The sequence below is a fragment of the Teleopsis dalmanni genome, chromosome X (genome assembly GCF_002237135.1).
Source record: "Teleopsis dalmanni isolate 2A chromosome X, ASM223713v2, whole genome shotgun sequence".
NCBI lineage: Eukaryota > Metazoa > Arthropoda > Insecta > Diptera > Diopsidae > Teleopsis > Teleopsis dalmanni.
The window spans coordinates 26,782,650-26,808,143 of record NC_051848.1 but is presented as its reverse complement, the minus strand read 5'-3'; the positions used below and the strand labels follow the sequence as shown (position 1 = coordinate 26,808,143).

The following is a 25,494-nucleotide window of genomic DNA, read 5'->3' as shown; positions in this document are numbered from 1 at the left end:
TGCTGAGAACTCGACCGCTTGAACAAAACGATCAAGCAAAACTATTAGAATTGGCCAACATAAATGAAGTTATGTTCCATCATGACAACGCCAGGCCAAATGCGTCTCTGATAATATGAAATAAAATTAACAAAATTTGGTTGGGATGTTTTGATATATCTGCTATATGCAACACCTGCCCGGACTATGTACCATTTAATTACCATTTTTTTCGGTCTCTGTAAAACTCTTTTAATTGTAAAAAAAATTGTCCATCCGACAAGCGCTTGAAAATCATTTGACCAAGCTTTTGTCGACAAACCATACAAGTTCTACAACGAAAAAATTATAAAGCTACCCGAAAAATGACAATAGCTTATAAATTATAATGGCCAATATAAACTTCATTGAAATTATTGAAGAAAATGACGAAAACATTTTTTTAAAAAGGTACCAAAAACGACGGATACTTTTTATATCACATGTTAATTGCTGATTATGTGACACATAATCTCTTCTCTCTCTGTCTCTGTAATCTGTAACTGCTGATCAGTGATCAGCCACTGCAACTAACCAGTGACACACTTTTGCCACAAAGACAAGAAAAACCAATATCTTTCAAAGCAATCTGCAGAAGATCAATATTAGATGATTTATTAATACATTGTTAGGTAAAGGTAAGTCTCTTCCTCCTGTTTTACCATATATTATAATATCTCTGCATTTAAAATCAGTTTCATGTAAATATTTACTAAAACGGAAACCAAAGCTTGGGTTCTTAAATAAACGAATCGATCACATAATGTTAAGAACAATTCACAAATTCGAAAAAGAGGCATATTCTAGGGGAAGAATAATGATTATTACAAGCCTTGTAAGATTATGCTATAAATTTAGGAATAATTAGTAACAAATTAATTAAAAATTAATAAGCTATGTAGAATAATTCCAGATTTAGGAAATGCAAGCATTGTAGGAATGTTATCGCTAATGAAATCAGTGGAAACATTTAACTTTGATACCCACACACGCCTATCTGAGCCACCGCTGATCTATTGGTAATGTAAACAAATACTTCTCCGCGCTGTGACGAAAATTAACACGAAATTCTACACAAAATATTATTTAAAAAATAAACAAATTAAATACTTTGCAACCGTTTTTCGTTAGACATATTAAATAATTCTACAGCTGCAACTCCTTGTTAAATATACAATTTACATAGATAAGTGCAGCAATATAGCAACTATAGAACATATAGGAAAGAGTCTATCTTTGCAGGTAGAGTATGCACTCTATTGCAGGTAATAATAATTAATATACAACGCATGTAAACACACACACCTACATACACGGCTTACTTGACAATTAAACACTGCACAAAATAAAAACAAGTCCGCATATCAATCCAAATACACGCATATGGATATGCACGTAAACTACTTCTTCAATTGACAGGAAATTTGTTAAATATGACAGAACTTAGTTTTATATTATATTTTATTGTAAAATTAATTTTTATAATTAATTTTAATTATTGTTTAATATACACGAAACAGTAAAAGGCGCGACGTCAGTCCACAAATTACCACCGCCGCGCATATAAATTCCACAATTTATAGAAAAATACAAGGCGAGAATATTTACTTGATTTTATTCACACAACATTTATCTTTCCATTCCACATATTATATTTTTAATAAACTATTTAACTATTTACTTCCATCACATGCAATTTTTACTCACTTGATTAAAATGCTTTCGTTTAAAGTGAAAAAATTGAACTCTGTTTATAAATTTATTGTAAACTCATTTTTCGATTCTTTTTCAGACGACTAAAGCAAAGCAAACGACACGATTGAAAACGAAGACCAACAACATTTCTCTAGTGCAGCCTGACTGCGGCATTTTTGGTATAAATTTACTTGCAGATACTTTTTAGACCAAAACCAATGAGAGGAATTTTTTATACTAAATTATTGCAAATATATATAGAACTTCAATTTATTAATATAATTAATTACAAGTTTATATGCAAATATTTTGAATTATATATAAACTAAATTAAAAACTAAAAAAAAAATTATAATAATAACAAAGTATGAATAATAATTCAATTAAATTAAGTTAATTATAAAATGTGGTGAAAAAATTCTTATTTTCGTATTTGTTTTTCAATAAGTTTACTTATAATTTTAGAGAAATTGTTTAAAATATATTCTTAATTATTTTACATTTAAGTAATATATTACTTTATTTTGTTAAATCAATCTCTTATTTTACAAATAATTTATAATAATTAAGTAAAAAATAAAATAAAATAATTAACAAAATAATAATTAATAATATAATAAATAATTTATTATATAAATTTAAGAAAATATAATTAAAGCACTAATTATAATTCAAATAAAACTAATTCAAATATATTTTAAATGGATTTATATTTAAGTAATACATTTTTTATTTCCATTTCATTAAATAAATTTATTATTATTATTAGTAATAATTCAGAAAATATTAATTAGGGAAATAATAATTTAAAAAATAGTCATTCAAATATATTTCAAATTATTTTTAATTTATGTAATATATTTTTCATTTTGTTTTGTCAAATTAATCTTTAATTTTGCAAACAATTTAGAATAATAAAGATTAAAATAAAAGAAATAAAATAATAAAAATATTAATATTAGAAAATATTAGAAAATAATAAGTAAGAAAATAAAATTAATCATATAATAATGAAAAAAATAGTATTTAAGGAATTATTAATTAATTAAGTATTTAAGGAATTATTAATACAGAGTAATTAAGAAAATAATAATTAAGAAAAAAATTATTAAGGAAAGAAAATCAAGAAAATAACAACTAAGAAAATAATTGTAAGGTAAAGCATAATTTATACGTAATTATCAAATCTTATTAGCAGATTTTTTTATGAATTTAGTATGAAAAATGACACCAGTTTGTAGAGTTCATTGCAATAACTAAAATATATTGTTAAACTGAATTCTATATACATATATGTGTTTACAGTTTTTAATTATTTTAAGACGTTTTTTTATATCCTCAATGATTTTTAGTTTTGCTTTTATTTTGTTTCTTGAACACTAAAATATGATATATACGACCATTGAACAACTTGTTTAGTTGGTATTTCATTTTATATTGTTCCTGTATCATGCTTAAATAATAATAGTTAGAAAATAAGAATATATCCCTTTAATCCGTGTATCATATAAATCTCTTTCATATTTTCTGAATTCAATACTTCCCAAGGACTATAAAATTGCAGACTAGAACTATTTGTGAAAAAGACTTTTTTTTTTCATTTTAGTTAGTAATAAATTATTAAATCTATATCAAAACTTACTTCCAAACAAATTGGAGAATTATTGTTAAATCCTCTTTTCGCTAATTCTAAATTGAAGCTTATATAATATAAGATATAAATCTGAACTTGTGTACATCAACACACTTTTAAAACCAGTCTATATCCATTTTAATTAAAAAAAAAAGTATAATAGATACTCAACAATTTCGTTTTTAACAAAAAAAAAAAAAATAAGAATAAAAATTAATGTTTAAAGCATAAAAATAAGGTTTGATAAGAAAAAAATTAATCTTTAATTTATATCCACATAAATATACTTATATACATATATGTATATATACTTATTTAACTTAATGTTTAGCATATAAAGTATAATATACGTATATGCAATATAATATAATATAATGTTAGAGAATATAAAATATATAACATAATAAGCATTATCAATTTAATACAACATATATGATATAATATATGTTGCATTAAATATGATGTATAATATAATAAGACAGTGATATATAATCACTATAATGAAATATAATGAAAGGTATAAGGTATAATGCGTATAATAAAAATTTTATAATATATTATAAATAATTTATATATCTTATACAATAAATATTTAAATATCATAATCTATACCTAGTTATGGAAAATGCGATCCCACCGCCAAATTGTACCATCATCGCAGACACAAACCAGTACTGTTCCGTCTTTGTTGAATGACACCTGTCGTATAGTCGACGAACATTTGGAATGTACTAGTGTAGTTCGTTTTGTCAAATTTCGATCATTTTCATCCAATTCCCATACATAAGTAACACCAACCTGACTGCCTAAGGCCAGTATTTTTTGTTTGAAATTAAATGCAAAACGTACAAACCATATATCACATGTTTTATACTCAAAGCGATGTATAATTGTTGTTGAGGAATCATGTGCTTTAATATCAGTTTGGTTCATTTCACCTGGCTTCCAACATACAATACAATTTTCACAAGATTTCGATAATATGAAATTTCCAAACCACTGCACACAATCTATATAATTCCCATGTATATCTCTTGTAGTGAAATCAGGAAAATGTTCTTTTAATGTTGGAAAAGAAACAGCACTTTTACTTACATTAGACGTGAAACTTTTTTCAATAGCTTCATTGATTGCAATTTTATCCAAACGCCATAATTTCAATGAATGATCCATACCACTTGACATTATACTCTTACCAAGAGAATCAAAATCAACTGATAACACCTCATCACGATGTCCTTCAACACCGCCAAATATGGCTACACAAACATCAGTTTTTATATTCCACAAACGCAAAGAATGATCTTTACTTCCAGATAGTAGTATTTGTGGTTTTTTAGGATGAAATTTAAGTTCATTGATAGCATGGCCATGTCCGATGAAATGTTTTCTACATGAAATTTTATCTAAATCCAAAATGCGAATAATTCCACGACAACCAGCAACTGCGAGTAGAGGACGCATTGTCTCGTCATCATAGGACCAAGCGCAAGTATGAAAATTTTCATTAGGCTAAAAGTAATTATCAATAATCATATAGGGAGCAATATTAAAATATATTAATAAAAATATATTACATCTGGATCGGCGTAAACTTGCAAGACATTTATACCGCCATCTCCATTCAGAGGACAATCGTAAATTGTGGCTCGATCTTTACCACATACCGCGAAAATAGCTTGCTCCTTAGGCAAGTGTGGGTTGAATTGTACACTTAATAGTGGTTGTCCATAATCGTCACGTATATGACAACTACACGTAATATATATTCGATATTTAAATATTGTATTTATATTAACAAACATCGTTTTCATTTCCAAATACTTACTTGTATTTAAATAGTGGCTTCACATTTTTAGATTTCTTATGCTTTTTTCGTCCTTTTCCACGTCTAATCGGTGTCTTGGATGCATTTGGTGTCTTGCTCTGTGATGTTGTCTTAGTCGAAGTATTTATACGTGCGGTTGCACCTTCCGAATCGTCACTTTCAAATGTAGTTGCGGCTAATGTTTGCACCACCTTGTCCACTAATTCGTCAGGTGTTTGTTCTTTTTTTTTGAGTGCATCCATAATTAATATTATTTTGCAAAATAATAGTTTTTTGCGACAAATTTTTCCACAATTTTCAATTTGTATACTTTATCGGCAGTATATACGTTTAAATACTAAATATTTAACATTAATAGCAATCTATATGTATTACATATGTGTATTTTAAAATAACTGTACTTACAAACGCTTGCAGATTGGTTTTAGAATCCGATATTTCTATACTTTTCCTTTTATTTTTTATAAACTAATTCAATTTATTATTATTATATAAATATGAAAGTATGATAATTGAAAAAACGCTTTAAAATTCTATTTAAAATGTTAATACAACTTTCTTAAAATATGTTTTCTGGCGCGAAGCGGCATCTTAAATTTGAAGCAAAACTTCAAAATTTGTTTTTTTGGAAGTCACTGAACGCACTTTTGTTTACATTCCGTTAAGACAACATATGTATGTATACATATATGTATGTAAGAATATTTCAAAGAAAGGGATTTTTTCAAAATAGAATGAAAATTTTTTAAATTATACGAATGGCGGAAATCATTTGAAAATAATTAAAATTCGATATTTTTAACACAAGTAACACGCATAACCCATTTGACTGCAATTAATTTGCATCAAAACTGTAAATATGAAAACATATGACCAAATAGTAAATAACGGATGTGACCACCTTAAAGCAAATAAGTTAATTATAAATTAACTGTTTACATTTTATGTTGCTTCTTATTGCTACACATTTTCCAGTTTTTAAATAGCTGGGAAAAGTATGATATATATATATTAAATAGTTTTATACCATATATATATTTGTAAAACATCAATGGAGATTTCTACGGAATATACAATTTAATTCATTTTGGTATATATTAATTTATTTAATTATGATGACTATAAACTTATTGCATTGTCTGAATAGAATGTAAGGTGAGAAGATCAAGAAATTAAATCATATCAGGTCTGTTCCACGAACTACTCGTAGTAAAACTCAAGTAAAACACAAGTAAAGTACAAACTGAGAGCGTAACACAAATAAAGTGCTAAATTACGCTCTTTACACAGATTTTCATAGAACAGCTTTGTGTTAAGTGTGGTGAGAACACCAGTGCCGCGCAAATAAACAAAACAAAAATTTAAATTCAAACCACAACAGCTGATTCACATATCACACAAATTTTACTTGAAATAAAATGTACGAGTAAAGTCTGTATAGCGCATTTTCAAATTTCAACAGGGATGTTACGCTCTTTCAGATGATCTAAGACCTATTATATCACTTATTAGATTAGTATATGAATATCACCAACGGGCGCTGTTAGTCGGTACGGTCACAGCTGTCTTCATAGCTGAAGTTCACGTATTGCAATATCCTAACATATGTATATAGCTTCTATTTTTTATACGTGATTTTCCACTTCCAACTTGTTATTATTAAGTATCTTGCTTGAATTCTTAGTTCTTTCCGTTTCTTCAACTTTTTTTATCTCAAGTTTCTAACATTTCCAAGTTATTAAGACCTTACACATTGCCTTCAATTCAAATTTATTTTAAGTAAAATTAATATAACAAATGCTAAACCCAAAATATTATATTTGTAGAGTATTCAATGCTAAGAATCCCATCTGCTGTATGAGTCTGCGTGCGTCTAATAACCAAATTTACAAGTCGTCCAATTTTAAATAAATTATAATAACAACAACCACATTAACTCTTTTTTAACTCTTAATTCATTCCCGATAAATGAAATTTCCTTGTTTATTTATTACGTGATTTTTATTGAAATAAAAAAAGGACGCGAACCAGCCAATAAAACTGCCAGACTCACAACCAACGGTTGTAGAAGCTATCGCGCCTACATATGTATGTATGTTTTAATTATGCTCGTCAACATCATTCACCAAATGCTGTTGTCCAAACCCGACATCGACTACAAACGACATCGACTACAACAATAACATCAAGTAAAACTTTGAGTATATGTTCCGCTTGGACTTAAATATGTTGTAGTCACATTACCGGCGATACGAGCTGCGTTTGCATTATAGTATTTAGTATTTAATGTTCAAGAATCCATATATGGCTCTAAAGAAAACAGACAGTACAGTGCAAACAAAAAGTACAGATAAAGGACCACAGATCGTTTTTCAAAAACAATAGAATATAAATGTCTTTAATTACTTCCCAGCACTCAAGGACTTCCCAGGAACTCAAGTGCCAATATTTACAACGGCCAGTTAAGACATGCTGACTTAAACATTAAAATTTTTATTTTCTAACCCAAAATAAGAAACTTTTAAAAATATCAGACGTATTGAAACTGGCACAACCACCATTCAGATATATATTGTGATATAAAGCCAGTGTTGGTATATTACACACCTAAAAAGACTTGAACTATCTAGCCAACGATAATAATTAATACGTGAGTCCACAAGCGATCAACTATATTTACCATACCCACCCTACATTGCCGATGTGGAGTGGCTAATAAATCAAACAAATGTTCACAGACACAGTGGAAAGGGGAACTACTTAATTTATGATAAAAATATAATGAAAACATATTTAATAGTGGATTTACTGCACTTCTGTTTAAAACAAAACAATCATGTTATTGTTGTAGATGGAATGGCTAGCCTGCCTCCGCTGTTGTCGTAGATCTTGGAGATCTATATCGTAGGAAACATGAAAGGAATCACCCTACATGGGTTAGGATTGGGTGAAATGAACGTAGAGTGAGTATTGTTTGGTGTAAGGGATGTAATATAAGAGCGAGTCTTAATTGAAACTAGTTTGCGTTGAGATGGAGAAACCTGACAACTTTAACGGGTCGGAGCCAAAGATCGATAGGGCTCAAATTATAGGATGAAATAAGACATAAGAACAAATTGTCATGGTGAGTAGAGGTACAGTTAGGGCAGACATTAATAAATATGGGACTATGTAGTTGAATGACATTAGGTCGCGTATGACGAGTGATTTAGTCACCTCTGAAACTAAAATAATACCGTTTCGGTATTGTTGACGTCATTGATAGAGGCTTTCTGACTTTTAAGTTTATGTTGAAATAGTATATAGTGGTGCTTGAACTTGTGGAATAATTAGTGGTTCCGGTACGCAAACTGAACCGCTTCTGGTATCAAAACCATACGATGCTGTTATTGTTGGTTCAACCAATATAGAAATGTTTATAGTTTTCTTTTTAGTATTTGTTAAAAGTCATGATCGAAATTTGTTCATGCGAAAAGACAATTGGTTGTAGGACATGGGCCTGACAACTACTGAGACCTAATTAATACAGTATATAATAATATTAATACAATATTAATTATAATCAATTAATACAATATTAATAATAACAAATTAATGCAATATTAATAATAATAAATTAATACAACTGTAGATAATAATAAATGAATACAATAGTTAATGTTAGCGGATATTGTTTCAATTCTTCCGTTGTCATCTTTAGCTAAATTTTTATAAATAAATTATAAATGCATTTAAATATCTTTTCTATAAACGTATTTTTAATTTTTAATTTCAATTGAAATATTTATATTTAGTCTTTTTCATTAGTTGAACTGTAAATGTAACACAAAAAATTATTCAAAGTAAAATTGCTAATATAATAAATTTTACATAAACTGGTATCCTTTAGATTACTTCGTTTTTCACTTTTGCTACGGATTCTTTAGTGTACTTTTCTATTTCCTTAATCGCCTCCATGCTATCCGCACTGCACTTTGTAAATTCGTGTACCATTAAGGAACGTAAGAAATTTGTTTTTTGCTCATTGTACCGTGCCTCAGCGTGAAGCAATTCCACTTCGTTGCAAAAATATGGACCAGTTTTGAGTGCCGCCACACTGTTGAGATAAGCACACTTTTCGTTCTGCAACGTAACTAATCTTTTCATTAACTCTGTACGTTTGGAAATCAGTTCCATTAATAAATAAAATGAAGTCTCTAAAGTAGTGAAATTAGTTACTAATACTTCGCTGTTCGCTGAATTTACAAGCGCACTTCTATTTTCTATTGTTGTTTCAATTGCAGGTTCCAATGTGGTTCTTTCGAACATTTCTGGAAAACCTGTACGTATTTCAGCGCCCAATTCTAGAATTGGCTGCATATATTTTGTAGCAGCTTGTGGAAAATGTGTGAGAATTACTTTGCGTTCTGTATAGGAAAGGTTGATATTGTTTAGTTCAGACAAATCTGCAAAGAGTAACATTGTACCATTAATACGCATTTGAGTCAAATGAATACCAAACTACTACCTAAGATCGTTGCGGTTTCTCTATTAGGTAAATGTAAAAACTCCATTAATGGTAATATTTTAAAAGCTCTTGCAATATTCAATTTATTCGCCGGTTCATCACTTTTCGCTGAGAAGACCACTTTTATATCATTGACGTCTATGGAACTCAATATGTTAATTATTAGACGCAAACGACGTATCTGCAAAAGTTCTTCCTCTTTTGCTCTAACAAATTTTTTGAAGCTTTCAGTATGTAAAACAAGCGTACTGCTCTCATTTACGTTCATTATAAATTCTTTAATTTTGTTTTACAAAATATAACAAATGTTCATAACGAAAGTTGATAATGTACAAGAAATTTACTAGACTTTTTTAAATACGAGTTTGACAGCGCCAATACATTGAAAATGAGATGCGAAAAGGAGAAGAGGAAATGTCAATTTTTATAAAAGTTGGTATAAATAATATGATTGGCAGCACTACGAACTAAATGTCAGAACTACTGAATTGATCTACACAAAGATACTAATGCCGTGATACATACGCCAGCGACGTGCTGGGAGCTCCAAACAAGAATTTGAACACGAAATTTTTCGAATTTTATGAATTTGTTAAGATGAACTAAATTTGTTTTTTTTTACTAAATAAAAAATATTATTTAGGTGGAGATTCCTAAAATCTTTTATTTGGTGTATGTATCACAATTGTATGTTGCCTAAAACTTTTTATTAAAAAAATAAAAAATAAACAAATCTTTTAAAAAAATCGACTTTTTCACTTAAAAAATTATAAAAAATAAGTAAGTGAGAGACCAACCTGCACGCATTATCGCCTAAAAAGCAATAAAACCGGCTTGAATTAAAGTAAAAATCAGAAAAAACATGACGTTAGAATTTTGCTAAACTAAAAATACTAAAAATATAAAAAACTAAACTAAAAATATAAAAAAGTTACATTACATTACGAAACATGAACCTCAATTAAATATTTTAAATTTTATTATAAAAAATTATTAATAAAAATACATTTTGTAGTTTACCTTACCATAATCTTTATAACCTCGTGTGCAAGAGAAGGAGCAATTTTCTCTAAAGATAAAAAAATTTCATTTTCAAAAAGGTTAATATCATGAAAATTGAGTATACATTTTTTTCACAATATTTTTCTAAAAATTTATAAAATTTTACCAAAAATCCTATTATATGAAAAATAAAACTTGCACATTCAGAGCGCTAAACGTGGAATAAAGTCTAGGCAGATGTGCCAGCTTCTACTTAGCAATAAATAGAAGCTTTTCTCAATATAATTTAAAAAAAACTAAACAGTTATTTAGTAATTAACTTATTTGTTTTAAGGTGGTCACAGCCAAATAATTTACTATTTGATCATATGTTTTTAAATTTACACTGTTCAGTGCAAATTAATTACAGTGAAATAGGTTATGTGTGTTACTTGTGTTAAAAATATCGAATTTTAATTATATTCAAATTATTTCCGCCATTCTAATCACTTAAAAAATTTTCAGTTTATTTTAAAGAATTGGCTTTTGTGAAATATGCATGCATACATACATGCGCACATATGTTGCTTAAAGGATATAAACAAAAGTGCGTTCACTGACTTGCAAAAAACCAAATACTAAAAATTTTCCTTAAATGAAGATGGGATGTAACGTCACGCAAATAAACACACTAAAAAAAATATTTAAAATTGTATTATGATTTTAAATACCCAATAACAATTTATATAGATATAATAGTATATCCTCAATTATCGTACCTTCATATATATATATAATAATGAAAAATTAAATTACATTATTATATAAAAGAAAAAAGCAACGAAATATTGGACTCCAAAATAAATCTCCTGCAATCATTTGCAAATACAGTTATTTTAAAAAAAGTATATAAAATATATATAAATTAATAGTAGTACTCACAATTTTTCAAAATATTGCCGTTATGGCAACTCTATTTATATGGAGCCAAAGAAGTACACAATACATTGAATATTGTGGAAAATTACTTTGCGGCAAAAAACAACAATAAACTATTATAATTCTGCAAAAAAAATGGATGAACCCAAGAATGAAGAACAAAAAGCTGACGAAGTAGTAGACAAAAATGAGGGGGCGCAAAAATCAGCCGCCACCACATTTGAAAGTGACGATTCGAAAGACGAAACCGCAAGTGTAAGTACCGCGACTACGACAACATCACAGAGCAAGTCGCCAAGTGCATCCAGGACACCGTCTAGAGCTGGCAAAGAGCGAAAAAAGCATAAGAAATCGAAAAATGTGAAGCCACTATATAAATACAAGTAAGTATTTGGAAATAAAGACGTTTTTTGTTAATATAAATACAATATTTAAATATTGAATATATATAACGTGTAGTTGTCATGTACGTGATGATTATGGACAACCACTATTCAGTGTACAATTCAACCCACACTTACCAAGGGAGCAAGCAATTTTCGCGGTAGTTGGTAAAGACCGAGCCACAATTTACGATTGTCCTCTGAATGGAGATGGCGGTATAAATGTCTTGCAAGTTTACGCCGATCCAGATGTAATATATTTTTAATAATTTGTTTTAATATTGCTTTTTATATAAGTATTAATTATTACTTTTAGCCTGATGAGAATTTTTATACTTGTGCTTGGTCCTTTGATGATGAGACAATGTGTCCTTTACTCGCAGTTGCCGGTTATCGTGGAGTTATTCGCATTTTGGATTTAGGTAAAATTTCATGTAGAAAACATTTCATCGGACATGGCCATGCTATCAATGAACTTAAATTTCATCCTAAAAAACCACAAATACTACTATCTGGAAGTAAAGATCATTCTTTGCGTTTGTGGAATATAAAAACTGATGTTTGTGTAGCCATATTTGGCGGTGTTGAAGGACATCGTGATGAGGTGTTATCAATTGATTTTGATTGCCTTGGTAAGAGCATAATGTCAAGTGGTATGGATCATTCATTGAAATTATGGCGTTTGGATAAAATTGCGATCAATGAAGCTATTGAAAAAAGTATCACGTTTAATATAAGTAAAAGTGCTTTTCCTTTTCCAACATTAAAAGAACATTTTCCTGATTTCTCTACAAGAGATATACATCGGAATTATGTAGATTGTGTGCAGTGGTTTGGAAATTTCATATTATCAAAATCTTGTGAAAATTGTATTGTATGTTGGAAGCCAGGTGAAATGAACCAAACTGATATTAAAGCACATGATTCCTCAACAACAATTATATATCGTTTTGAGTATAAAGAATGTGATATATGGTTTGTACGTTTTGCTTTTAATTTCAAACAAAAAACACTGGCCTTAGGTAATCAGGTTGGTATTACTTATGTATGGGAATTGGATGAAAATGATCCAGATTTGACAAAACGAAGTACACTAGTACATTCCAAGTGTTCGTCGGCTATACGACAGACGTCATTCTCCAGAGACGGAACAGTATTGATTTGTGTCTGCGATGATGGTACAATTTGGCGGTGGAATCGCACTTTCCATAGCTAGGTATATATTATGATATTTAAACATTTATTATCTAAGATATATAAGTAATTTAAAATATAGTATTATAAATTTTTTATTCTACATATTATACATTTTTTCATTATATATACATCACTATCATATTAAGTTATATGTTATATCATATATGTTGTATTATATTGTATATTTAAATATTATATTATATATTATATCATTTATGTTGTATTAAATTGTACATTGCATATTATGTTTTATATTTTATATATTAATTTATATATATTTTGTTATATTATTTTGTATTACATTATATTATACTATATAAATTTTATATTAAGTTAAATAAGTATATATACATATGTATATAAGTATATTTATGTGGATATAAATGAAAGATACGCCAAATGATCAGACGGGCAAAAAATGTGAAAAGTTTTCTTATCGAACTATATTTTTATGTTTTAAACATTTATTTTTATTCTTATATTTTAAATATTTAATATATATAATTAATTTTTTTTTGTTAAAAACGAAATTGTTGAGTATTGATTATACTTTTTTTTAATTAAAATGGATATAGACTGGTTTTGAAAGTGTGTTTATGTACATAAGTTTAGATTTATATTTTATATTATATAAGCTTCTAACTTATTATATAAGTTAGAATTAGTGAGGAGAGGATTTGTTTAACAATAATTCTCCAATTTGTTTGGAACTAAGTTTTGATACAGATTTACTAATTTATTACTAATTAAAATGATATATATTGGAAAGATTCAAAATCTAAATAAAATAAACTTTAATGTTGTAAACAAAAAAAAGTCTTTTTCACAAATAGTTCTAGTCTGCAATTTTATTGTTCTTGGGATGTATTGAATTCAGAAAATATGAAAGGGATTAGTTGTTCAATGATCGTATATATCATATTTTACTATTCGACGATTATCTTCATTTATTACTTCCAACGGAACTTTCTCCAAACTTCGTCAGTTCACATACTTAATATACGTATGTTGCTGAAAATATAATTATCATTCCAACTATCAGTAATTTTAAGCTGGCTATTCAAGTCATTTCTATTTATTATAATAAATTATTTATTGTAATAAATAGTAAATAAATAATTTATTACAATAAATAATAAATAAATAATTTATTACAATAAATAATTTATTTATTACAATAAGTGATTTATTGCTATGAATTATTTATTGCAATAAATGAGTTATTACTGAAAATGTTTTATTTCAATCATTACACAAAACAATCAGATGTGTGTAATTATCTCGTTAAATATATTCAAAATATAATTTATATGTTCTCGAAAGTACGCTGACAATACGCTAGATTATAAAGGAGTAAATGCCGAGAAACACAATAAAAAATGAAGTTTAATTAATAATTTAATTTAATTTAATTTAATAATAAATTGAAATTATACTGTATAATCTAACATAACCTAAAGTATGGACTAAAAATTAGAAAATGATTATATTGTTATTAGAAAAATAACTGGAACCGGAATAGTTATGGTTTTTAAATCTACATTAGATGATGATTTTTAAAAAATACTTTACGATACTAATTTCACTACTTTAGAGCACTTCAAACTTTAAAACAGACATTTGTCCTAAATTCGGAAAATTTGGATTAGAAGTAAAGAAGCTTTTAATCTATTGATGCTTCTCTTTAACTAAATAATAAAATATTTTTAATTTAACTCTGTAAAAGAATATTCAAGAAACAAAATAAAAGCAAAAAAAAAATTTATTGAGGATATTAAAAAACGTCTTAAAATAATTAAAAACTGTAAAGACATATATGTATATAGAATTCAGTTTAACAATATATTTTAGTTATTGCAATGAACTCTACAAGCTGGTGTCATTTTTCATACAAAATTCATACAAAAATCTGCTACTAAGATTTGATAATTACGTATAAATTGTGCTTTACCTTACAATTATTTTCTTAGTTATTATTTTCTTGATTTTATTTCCTTAATCATTTTTTTCGTAATTATTATTTTCTTAATTACTCTGTATTTATTAATTCCTTAAATACTATTTTTTTTCATTGTATGCTTAATTTTATTTTCTTAGTTATTATTTTCTTATATTTTCTAATATTAATATTTTTATTATTTTATTTCTTTTATTTTATTCTTTATTATTCTTTATTAAAACAAAAGGAAAAGTATATTACATAAATTAAAAATAATTTGAAATATATTTGAATGACTATTTTTTAAATTATTATTTATAATTTTATAATTTATAATAATTATATTATTATAAATTTATTTAATACTAATAAATTTATTTAATAAAATGGAAATAAAAAATGTATTACTTAAATATAAATCCATTTAAAATATATTTGAATTAGTTTTATTTGAATTATAATTATTGCTTTAATAACATTTTCTTAAATTATTATCATAAATTATTTATTATATTATTAATTATTATTTTGTTAATTATTTTATTTTAATTTATTCCTTTTTACTTAATTATTATAAATTGTTTGTAAAATAAGAAATTGATTTAACAAAATAAAAAAAAAATATATATTACTTAAATATAAAGTAATTTAGAATATATTTTAAACAATTTCTCTAAAATTATAAGTAAACTTATTGAAAAACAAATACGAAAATAAGAATTTTTTCACCACATTTTATAATTAACTTAATTTAATTGAATTATTATTCATACTTTGTTATTATTATAATTTTTTTTTTAGTTTTTAATTTAGTTTATATATAATTCAAAATATTTGCATATAAACTTGTAATTAATTATATTAATAAATTGAAGTTCTATATATATTTGCAATAATTTAGTATAAAAAATTCCTCTCATTGGTTTTGGTCTAAAAAGTATCTGCAAGTAAATTTATACCAAAAATGCCGCAGTCAGGCTGCACTAGAGAAATGTTGTTGGTCTTCGTTTTCAATCGTGTCGTTTGCTTTGCTTTAGTCGTCTGAAAAAGAATCGAAAAATGAGTTTACAATAAATTTATAAACAGAGTTCAATTTTTTCACTTTAAACGAAAGCATTTTAATCAAGTGAGTAAAAATTGCATGTGATGGAAGTAAATAGTTAAATAGTTTATTAAAAATATAATATGTGGAATGGAAAGATAAATGTTGTGTGAATAAAATCAAGTAAATATTCTCGCCTTGTATTTTTCTATAAATTGTGGAATTTATATGCGCGGCGGTGGTAATTTGTGGACTGACGTCGCGCCTTTTACTGTTTCGTGTATATTAAACAATAATTAAAATTAATTATAAAAATTAATTTTACAATAAAATATAATATAAAACTAAGTTCTGTCATATTTAACAAATTTCCTGTCAATTGAAGAAGTAGTTTACGTGCATATCCATATGCGTGTATTTGGATTGATATGCGGACTTGTTTTTATTTTGTGCAGTGTTTAATTGTCAAGTAAGCCGTGTATGTAGGTGTGTGTGTTTACATGCGTTGTATATTAATTATTATTACCTGCAATAGAGTGCATACTCTACCTGCAAAGATAGACTCTTTCCTATATGTTCTATAGTTGCTATATTGCTGCACTTATCTATGTAAATTGTATATTTAACAAGGAGTTGCAGCTGTAGAATTATTTAATATGTCTAACGAAAAACGGTTGCAAAGTATTTAATTTGTTTATTTTTTAAATAATATTTTGTGTAGAATTTCGTGTTAATTTTCGTCACAGCGCGGAGAAGTATTTGTTTACATTACCAATAGATCAGCGGTGGCTCAGATAGGCGTGTGTGGGTATCAAAGTTAAATGTTTCCACTGATTTCATTAGCGATAACATTCCTTCAATGCTTGCATTTCCTAAATCTGAAATTATTCTACATAGCTTATTAATTTTTAATTAATTTGTTACTAATTATTCCTAAATTTATAGCATAATCTTACAAGGCTTGTAATAATCATTATTCTTCCCCTAGAATATGCCTCTTTTTCGAATTTGTGAATTGTTCTTAACATTATATGATCGATTCGTTTATTTAAGAACCCAAGCTTTGGTTTCCGTTTTAGTAAATATTTACATGAAACTGATTTTAAATGCAGAGATATTATAATATATAGTAAAACAGGAGGAAGAGACTTACCTTTACCTAACAATGTATTAATGAATCATCTAATATAATATCTGCAGAAGAGCAGATTGCTTGAAAGATATTGGTTTTTCTTGTCTTTGTGGCAAAAGTGTGTCACTGGTTAGTTGCAGTGGCTGATCACTGATCAGCAGTTACAGATTACAGAGACAGAGACAGAGAGAGAAGAGATTATGTGTCACATAATCAGCAATTAACATGTGATATAAAAAGTATCCGTCGTTTTTGGTACCTTTTTAAAAAAATGTTTTCGTCATTTTCTTCAATAATTTCAATGAAGTTTATATTGGCCATTATTATTTATAAGCTATTGTCATTTTTCGGGTAGCTTTATAATTCCTTCGGTGTAGAACTTGTATGGTTTGTCGATAAAAGCTTGGGCAAATGATTTTCAAGTGCTTGTCGGATGGACAATTTTTTTTACAATTAAAAGAGTTTTACAGAGACCGAAACAAATGGTAATCAAATGGTGCATAATCCGAGCTATATTATAGATTTTACAAATCACACATCTCTTTTTGATTTCATCATCACCGATTTGGCTGAAATTTTTTTGTTGGGTTTTGAGATTTAACATTGTAGAAACATTTTTAAACGGCGATATTTCAGGCGCTATAAATGATAGAAACATGAAATTTGTTGCGTTTTAAAGATAATTATTTGAAGGTTTTACAAATAGTTTAAACAATTAAGAATGTTTATTAAATATTAATATTAACCGTTAAATTTAAAAAACTATTTCTTTTTCAAATGTTTCATGAAAATTTTTATTTTTTGTATTTTATTTGGATTCAGTATTATATCTTACTAAGAAATCAAATTTTTCAGGATGGCATTATTTTTTGAAATTTTTCAACATTTTTTTTCTCCAGTATCGTTAAATTAATTTCGCAGAAAAAATGAGACGAACATTTTAATTTTTTTTTCTAAATTGAATTTATTATTGAATTCTTCATAAAAATTTTATTTTCAGAAGTATTTTTATTAAATAAATTAGTTATTTTTATTCATCTCTATTTTTAGGTAAATCACAAACTTTAACATAATTGAACAGTCTAATTTTTTTTTTAAAAAAAAAAGTACTAATTTCAAAAAGTTTCATTACGACGCACCTTGAGAAACTTTTTCTTATATTGACGAATTAAAAAATTAATTAGATTTACACTATCTGTACTATCTATATAATTGCAGCACATAATTACGTCGACCTTTTTTTGTGATATGTTTTTCTGCTGCAGTTGAAAAATAGAAGAAAAGTAACACTGCAAGAATTATACTTTAAAGAATTCGATTGGAGTATTTAGGTAGGTACTTCTATCTTAAAAAGATATTGGCATAAGTTTAACAAGTTGTTTGTTTCTATTTTCAGAGTGAACAAACACACTTCAGTAATTCTTTTAAAAAAAGTATAACATTTAAATAATGGCAAAAGTTGCAAAAAATAATATCCTTCAACGATTCAAGAACTTAAAATGTTTTAATCCCCTGAAGTTTAAACCGCATAAAAGGGATTGCAGTAAATTAAGACGAGTTTCAGATAAAACCTTGCTCTCGTTGCGAATACCATTGACAAAAAATAATCGGGAGAAAAAAATATGTAACAGTTGCAGATGGAGACTGACGAAATGGTCTAAGAATAATGTGGTGCGTATGTTAGTGGTTCTGTTAAGTGTTTTCTTTATACATGTGTCATATCTTACATAAATGTAATTATATTTAAATATGTTGTATTAATATTTGTCTTGTTTTTACTTACAGAATAAGAACAATGAAGGGGGTACATCCACAAACAATAGCCCTTCGTCGAGCGAGGGAATTATTCAACCATCAAGCAGTAGCAGTTCAGCTGTGTACGAAACTAAAGTCGTAAAAAATGTTCTCAGTCCGTTAAATTCTCCTATTATATCAAAAACACGTAAACGACAGCAATATTCAAATCGAAAAAAAAAAAATATACCTGAAGCGATTACGCATACAACTTTCAATATTCCTACCGATGATTCCAACGATAGTTGGTTGAATGATTCCGTTGGAAGCAGTAGCAGTTCAGCTGTGTACGAAACTAAAGTCGTAAAAGATGTTCTCAGTCCGTTAAATAGACCACTCTGCCTAATAAGCAATTCCCCTATTATATCAAAAACACGTAAACAACAGCAATGTTCAAATCGAAAAAAGAAAAATATGTCTGAAGCGATTAAGCGTACAACTTTCAATATTCCTACCGATGACTCCAACGATAGCGATGAAGAAGACGAACCAACATCAATTTTGAAGAATCTACAAGAAAAATTTAATGGCACACGAGATAGAACTATGAAAATAAAAATATTGAGTATTGTGCATAATTGGTCTTTCAAAAAAATAACGACTCACTTTCCAAATGCTACAAAGCATATGATTACTGTAGCAAAAAAAATTGCTTCAGAGAAAGGTATTTTAGAAGACTAGGCTAACGAATGCTTGTTAGATATTGTGGGCCGTGACATTATTGTGACATTAAAAGACTATGAAGCTGGTGAAAACAAGATTAGGCATCATTTTGAAGCAGCTACATTAGTGATGGGGTTATTAAAATATCACTGCTTTATTCCCGGTTCGGAAAAAAATTGTAATGGCAAAAATGATTTCTTCGTCAGACGTTACAGATTATGCATCAATAATGATATAAGTATTAATAAAATCAGAAAATCATAAAAAAAAATATTTTGTTTATAGTTTATTTCTTATAGTATATCTAGCCTTCTATTTTTCCCACTAGCAGAAAAACATTTCACCAAAAATGGTCGATGTAATTATGTGCAGCAATTATATAGATAGTACAGGTAGTGTATGTTTAATTAATTTTTTAATTCGTCAATATAAGAAAAAGTGAGAAAAGGTGCGTCGTAATGAAATTAGTATCTCTCTTATATAGAGATGAATAAAAATAGATAGAGTATCCATCCTGAAAAATTTGATTTCTTAGTAAAATTTAATACTGAATTTAAATAAAATATAAAAAATAAATTTTTTCGTGATACATTTGGAAAAATAATTTTTTTTAAATAATTAGTACTTAAATATAAACAATCTTATATTTGTCAATTGGGTTACAATCATCAAAGCTGTGTCTGGCCTGACTTTGTCATAATGAAATACAAATACTTTTCTATTGGCCAAGTCTTGTTGCTTTTCCTTGATTGTTTTCTTCAAATGGTCCAGTTGTGAGCACTCATGGATCGACATGATCGTTGTTCTACGCTGGAGCAATTGGTAACAGACAACCTTTCCAAACAACCCAACATTTGACGAAACTTTCCTTGCCCTCAATTCAAGAAATTAAGTCATCTGTGAACAATCATCGGTTTTTGACTATGATTGCTTCCGTTGGATATTATCGTATTTAATCCATTTTGCATCATTCATAATAATTCCTCTCATATAAGGTTCTATTAAGTTGCATTCTAGCAGTGTTTCTTTGCATTAACTCTTGTGTTACCCAAAGACGCCCGATGTCTTTGTGTGGTCTGATCTTTTTAAATGATTTCAAACTGTCATTCGGTTAATGGTTACTGCTTGCGCAACTCTATTGATAAAAATTGATAAAAAACGGTGGATACTTTTTCTTACACAATACTTTCTGTTGTAAATAAACTATATACGTTCAGTTGAGTTTATTAGATCTTTTACTTTTATTGATAGGTAGTCTGATAGACTGTCAAATAAGTGCATCTCAAAAAATCTGTTCCTTCTAATAGTTAAGATTGGGCTTACTTACTTACTTAGTTGGCCATTATAGACGTGGGTCGTCCTTGACCGCGTCGAGTAGCCTCCGCCAGTCAGCCCGATTAGTTGCTTTCTGACGCCCCCGGTGGGTAGTACCGAGCGCCCCCATATCGTTGGTCACCTGGTCCTTCCACGGAAGATGCGGACGTCCTCTACCGCAGTCAAGATTGGGCAGTCAGAGATGGGCAGTGTGTGATTGCCTCTTCTTCGTTTGTTTTCATAAATAGCGAGGTTGCTACTAGTATCCATCATATCTAACTCAATTATTTACAATTTTTTTTATTCCAAAGAATAATTTTAGTTTGTCAGTTAGATTCATTTTGTTTGTCATGTTAAAGAATGGGGTCAGTAAATTCAGTGCTTTGGTTCAATAAACTTTTAAGATTTTAAAATGATGAGAAATCTTAAAATGATTAATATTGTCATAATTGCATTAAATATGGAAATCATGGAAATCAGATTTGTTATGAAACTAAATTATTCAAATCTATTATAACATAATATTATCGGCAAATATTTTAATATTATTCGTATTTTTCATTAAATCCTATACTTTTAGCTGTGATAATCGGTTTTATTGATTGTGATGAATGGGGTTTTTTATTAAGCATAAATGGCATGACTCATTATATGTTTATGTGTAACAAACTTGTAAATTAAGAAACAATTTAAACTATTCACTGTATTAATTCCAAAATATGAACGTTTTTTTTTTGCAGTTTATTTATAGGATGTTATCAATTTCATCACAAAATTTCCAAATCAAGCGCAGTCATTCATAAACTCAAAAAAAAAAAAAATAATAATAAATAAAATAAAATACATATAAGAAATGGTAAAGCAATATTAATAAAAAAATATTTGAAAGCCCAAAAAAGTTAAAGTAGAAAAATTTATAAATAAATAAATTGTCCTCCACATGACCAAAAATATATTGAACGTTTATCGGTGTCTTTTCTCAGTTTGTTATCAGTCAAAACACCTCTTTATCTACTTAAACAAATGTAAACAAAACTACAATAGTAGACATTGAAGTCTAAACACATAAAAACACAAACTATAAAACAGAAGTGAAAAATTAAATGTGGAGAAAGACTGGAGATACCGAGCAAGTTAGTAGTTAGCAGTTAGTAGAAGACCGAGCAAAACACAAAAGAAAAGAGCCATCTTACTTGCACTATAAGTAAGTATTATAGAGTACAATAGTTTATATAGTTAATAGTTTCTATAAATGAAGTTGGTTTACAAAATAAACAGATTTAGTTATGGAATTATTATAATTAGTGTTTCCAATAAATAGTTTATTAAAATAATTGATCCATTGTACTGCAACACAACCTAACCGAATGGGAGACCCCATTTGTTCTCTAAGGATGATTAGTGTCTCTCTCAACTATTATATTGTAGAGGTTGATCAAATCAATACTATATATTATTTCTACGTATAACGCCATTTTCTTCAGGTTTCCAATAAAATAACGATATGTGTTCGGTATTGTTAGTTCAATTATAATGGAAGTTTATGGTAGACAAAATTGACCAGCAGAGCTTACTATTAAATGTCCGTCTTTCTGTTATTAAGAATACAGTTTGCCAAAAATGTGAACGTCAAGAATAGTTTAAAATAACTATTGTTGTTAACCAAAGTCTAGATGAAAATTTAATTAGACATCACCGTAGACGTCAGATTCTCAAATCAAAAATAAAGAAATGGATGAAAATTTTATATATGTCAATATTTTCTAAAAAAGATATTAACTCTGAACAATAAAAACAGATATTGGAGAATTATATTGAGGAGTAAATTTCAGAAAAAAACAATTGTTTTCCGATTTTTCTTTTGTTTTGCTGTTCGCTAAGCTCTGAAAGTTGAAGTGTAAACACTTATATTTTTCCTTATCCAAAGAACTAATATTTTAGTTTTATTTGCATCAAATAATTAATTTCGATTGTGCATTCTTCTAAAGTCATATGTAAAAAAAAAATGAATTACTATATATGGGAACTACATTACTAGAGAAATGTTTGTAGTTATAAAATAAGAACTCATTATATATTGAAATGATGATTCATCTGTTTTGAGGCACGTCTGTTTCGTGTGGTTAGTGTTCTCTAAATTCAACGTCAAACTTTTTATTTTGTGCTTAGTTAAAGCTTAGAGCTTAGAACTAAGTCCATTGTGATATATGTATCTAAAAAAAATAACCGCAAACTTTTTTTAAACATTGATCAGACCAGGTGATTGGAAAATATGCTATTTCTTATTTTATTTAAAAGAAAAATTAATTACATTATAAATGATTTGACTTAATAGTGTATTTTTGTATTACATATTTTAACATTATATTATAACTTTCATTTCATGATTGGATCGAAAAATATTTTTATTTTTGTTTCACAATTTAAAAGTTTTTATTTATGAATTTATAGTATTGACAACTTACTATCAAAGTACGGGTGTCCTTCTGTTTGCTTTGCATAATGTCAGTGCTGCTTAACCATTATTCAGATAGAACTGCCGGTCATAGTGGTAGATTAAGCTTGTAGAAGTTCCGTTGAGTAACAATTTATAAAAGATGGTCACAATTTATGGGGGTCATTTATATGATAGGATTTTCTAAGGGTCATGTTAAACAGATAGTCATTGTCACGTCAAATGTAATAGGTGTATTTTTACTTAAGCCATAACCATGAAATAAATGTCTAGGAGTTAATACTTTTTTTCAATTATATGCTTGCGGAATATTTATCCTATATTACAGCACTCATAGTAACTTTATAAAGAACAATATTTTAACTATATTATTGTCCTCATTCCTGAAAAAAAAACTATCCGTCCGTCCATCCATATAGCTGGTACGTAGTCATAGGAATAAAATACTTACTAACTGTTAGCTTTCTTACTTTTTGTACTTTTTGTATATCGCTGCGACTTGTTACTTAACAGAATCTGTAATATTTCTGTGTACCTTGTTTGTGTGTAGATATATCTGTATCTATCTTATTAGATATAGTTTTGTTGACCGTATAGAAATGGACTATATGAATGTTTTGTGTTTTGTGTTTTGTGTCACCTTGAATTCTTTAAAAACTGAAAAAATGCTCAAACGATTTCCTTTCCGTATATTTTCTTATAGTATAAATTATAGACCGCTATAAATCTCAGTGCCATTTTCTGTTTAAATATATTCGAATAAAGTATTTATAAATGTATTTTGTTTTTAATTAACTATATATCTAAGTTTCGATATATTATATAAACATATAATTTTTTTTATTGAACTGGTTCTGTTTTTAAAAGAATATCCTCACTGAAGATCATGTCTACTGGGTTCTTCAGACCATATACATACAATAGTAAATCAAATCATTAAATAATATACTGATGCATTAAATATATATATATTTATTTATATTAAATAAGATATAATAAAACTTCATGTAACTTATTTATAATAAAATCAAAGCTATAGACATAAATAAATAATGGAATTCTAGTTAAAAATGCTTATGTTTAATAAATAAAAAAAAATATACGGATAAATTAAACATATCCATATATATAATACAAAGGAATAATTTTGTATATAGCCTTTTTAATATAAGTAAAAAAATATATTTTCCATTCGGTACTATACGTCAAGTACATAAGCTTCTTCTGTTATTCCGTTTTAAATTAGGGTATGTGTGGATATTCAAAGAGTATAGTTGGGTCAGAAGTATACACCTAATAAATCAAATATGGTTTTCCAGTATATTTTATATCTATTAAAAGTTTATGGAACACACTAAACGTCCTACCAACTTTTTAACTTTACTATATATTATACGGTTAGATTTTAGATATATTTTATTTGGGCGTTTGTTTATGCGCTTAAACGGATATACGATTTATATTTTAAAAAATATATTAGCAGTAGATATAAATAACAGATATACTATATATAACTTGTGCTATATACTATATATAGCTCTATGATTGTACTATGTTTTTATCTGTTCTAATATTTAATTTCATTCACATTTAATTACATCTGTTGAGAGAACTTTCTGCTCGTTTCTTTAGTAGCCATTTAATATCTGTTATCTGTTAGTGTGAAATTTGATTTGTTGTATGAGATTTCTTGATCAATCATTCAATTTCTATTGTACTGGTTTTACAATTTACTGGTCATTTATTGCATGTTAATGATATGTGCTTGTTGTTGATTGGTTAATTATAGTATATATAAATTTTGCGGGTTATAAAGTGGGAGGAGTTCCTCGCTAAAAGTAGAGAAAACAGAAATGCTGTATACCTACTTGCAGTTTTCGTAGAGACAATGATCTAGTATAAATCTAATAAATCTATTAATAAATAAATAAATCTTATAAAATTAATTCTAAAATATTTCTATATCTTCCTTCA

At 27.4% G+C, this 25,494-nt stretch overlaps 4 protein-coding genes across 4 annotated transcripts in view; 2 read left to right on the top strand and 2 right to left on the bottom strand.

Annotated features, from left to right (window-relative positions):
- The window catches only part of LOC119688273 (polycomb protein esc-like), a 21,780-nt gene extending 16,348 nt beyond the window's left edge, over positions 1 to 5,432 (bottom strand). The window contains exon 1 of the mRNA XM_038102954.1: positions 5,317 to 5,432. Within this exon, the coding sequence (XP_037958882.1) occupies positions 5,317 to 5,416 (100 nt within the window). The 5' untranslated portion in view covers positions 5,417 to 5,432. The remainder of the gene's footprint in view (positions 1 to 5,316) is intronic.
- A 3,514-nt stretch (positions 5,433 to 8,946) lies between these two features.
- On the bottom strand, positions 8,947 to 10,093 carry LOC119688993 (augmin complex subunit dgt2-like). Its single transcript, XM_038103710.1, has 2 exons — positions 9,682 to 10,093; positions 8,947 to 9,619 (listed from the first exon to the last, which is right to left on the bottom strand). Exons 1-2 carry the CDS (start codon positions 9,947 to 9,949, stop codon positions 9,060 to 9,062), a joined length of 828 nt encoding a protein of 275 aa, XP_037959638.1. The 5' UTR covers positions 9,950 to 10,093; the 3' UTR covers positions 8,947 to 9,059.
- A 1,541-nt stretch (positions 10,094 to 11,634) lies between these two features.
- On the top strand, positions 11,635 to 13,249 carry LOC119662412 (polycomb protein esc-like). Its single transcript, XM_038072017.1, has 3 exons — positions 11,635 to 11,984; positions 12,061 to 12,235; positions 12,301 to 13,249. Exons 1-3 carry the CDS (start codon positions 11,737 to 11,739, stop codon positions 13,198 to 13,200), a joined length of 1,323 nt encoding a protein of 440 aa, XP_037927945.1. The 5' UTR covers positions 11,635 to 11,736; the 3' UTR covers positions 13,201 to 13,249.
- Positions 13,250 to 16,044: 2,795 nt separating this feature from the next.
- Positions 16,045 to 20,009, top strand: LOC119687542. The gene is made up of 4 exons (XM_038101884.1): positions 16,045 to 16,246; positions 18,513 to 18,625; positions 18,691 to 18,965; positions 19,080 to 20,009. Exons 3-4 carry the CDS (start codon positions 18,744 to 18,746, stop codon positions 19,767 to 19,769), a joined length of 912 nt encoding a protein of 303 aa, XP_037957812.1. The 5' UTR covers positions 16,045 to 16,246; positions 18,513 to 18,625; positions 18,691 to 18,743; the 3' UTR covers positions 19,770 to 20,009.
- Positions 20,010 to 25,494: the final 5,485 nt, after the last annotated feature.

Excerpts from the sequence above, each read along its gene's own strand:
- LOC119687542 (XM_038101884.1), top strand. The coding sequence starts at position 18,744 with ATGGCAAAAGTTGCAAAAAATAATATCCTTCAACGATTCAAGAACTTA. Across the intron at positions 18,966-19,079 it reads AATGGTCTAAGAATAATGTG|AATAAGAACAATGAAGGGGG; the intron begins GTGCGTATGTTA and ends TTTTACTTACAG.
- LOC119688993 (XM_038103710.1), bottom strand. The coding sequence starts at position 9,949 with ATGAACGTAAATGAGAGCAGTACGCTTGTTTTACATACTGAAAGCTTC. Across the intron at positions 9,620-9,681 it reads AGAAACCGCAACGATCTTAG|ATTTGTCTGAACTAAACAAT; the intron begins GTAGTAGTTTGG and ends TACTCTTTGCAG.
- LOC119662412 (XM_038072017.1), top strand. The coding sequence starts at position 11,737 with ATGGATGAACCCAAGAATGAAGAACAAAAAGCTGACGAAGTAGTAGAC. Across the intron at positions 11,985-12,060 it reads AAGCCACTATATAAATACAA|TTGTCATGTACGTGATGATT; the intron begins GTAAGTATTTGG and ends TATAACGTGTAG. Across the intron at positions 12,236-12,300 it reads AAGTTTACGCCGATCCAGAT|CCTGATGAGAATTTTTATAC; the intron begins GTAATATATTTT and ends TATTACTTTTAG.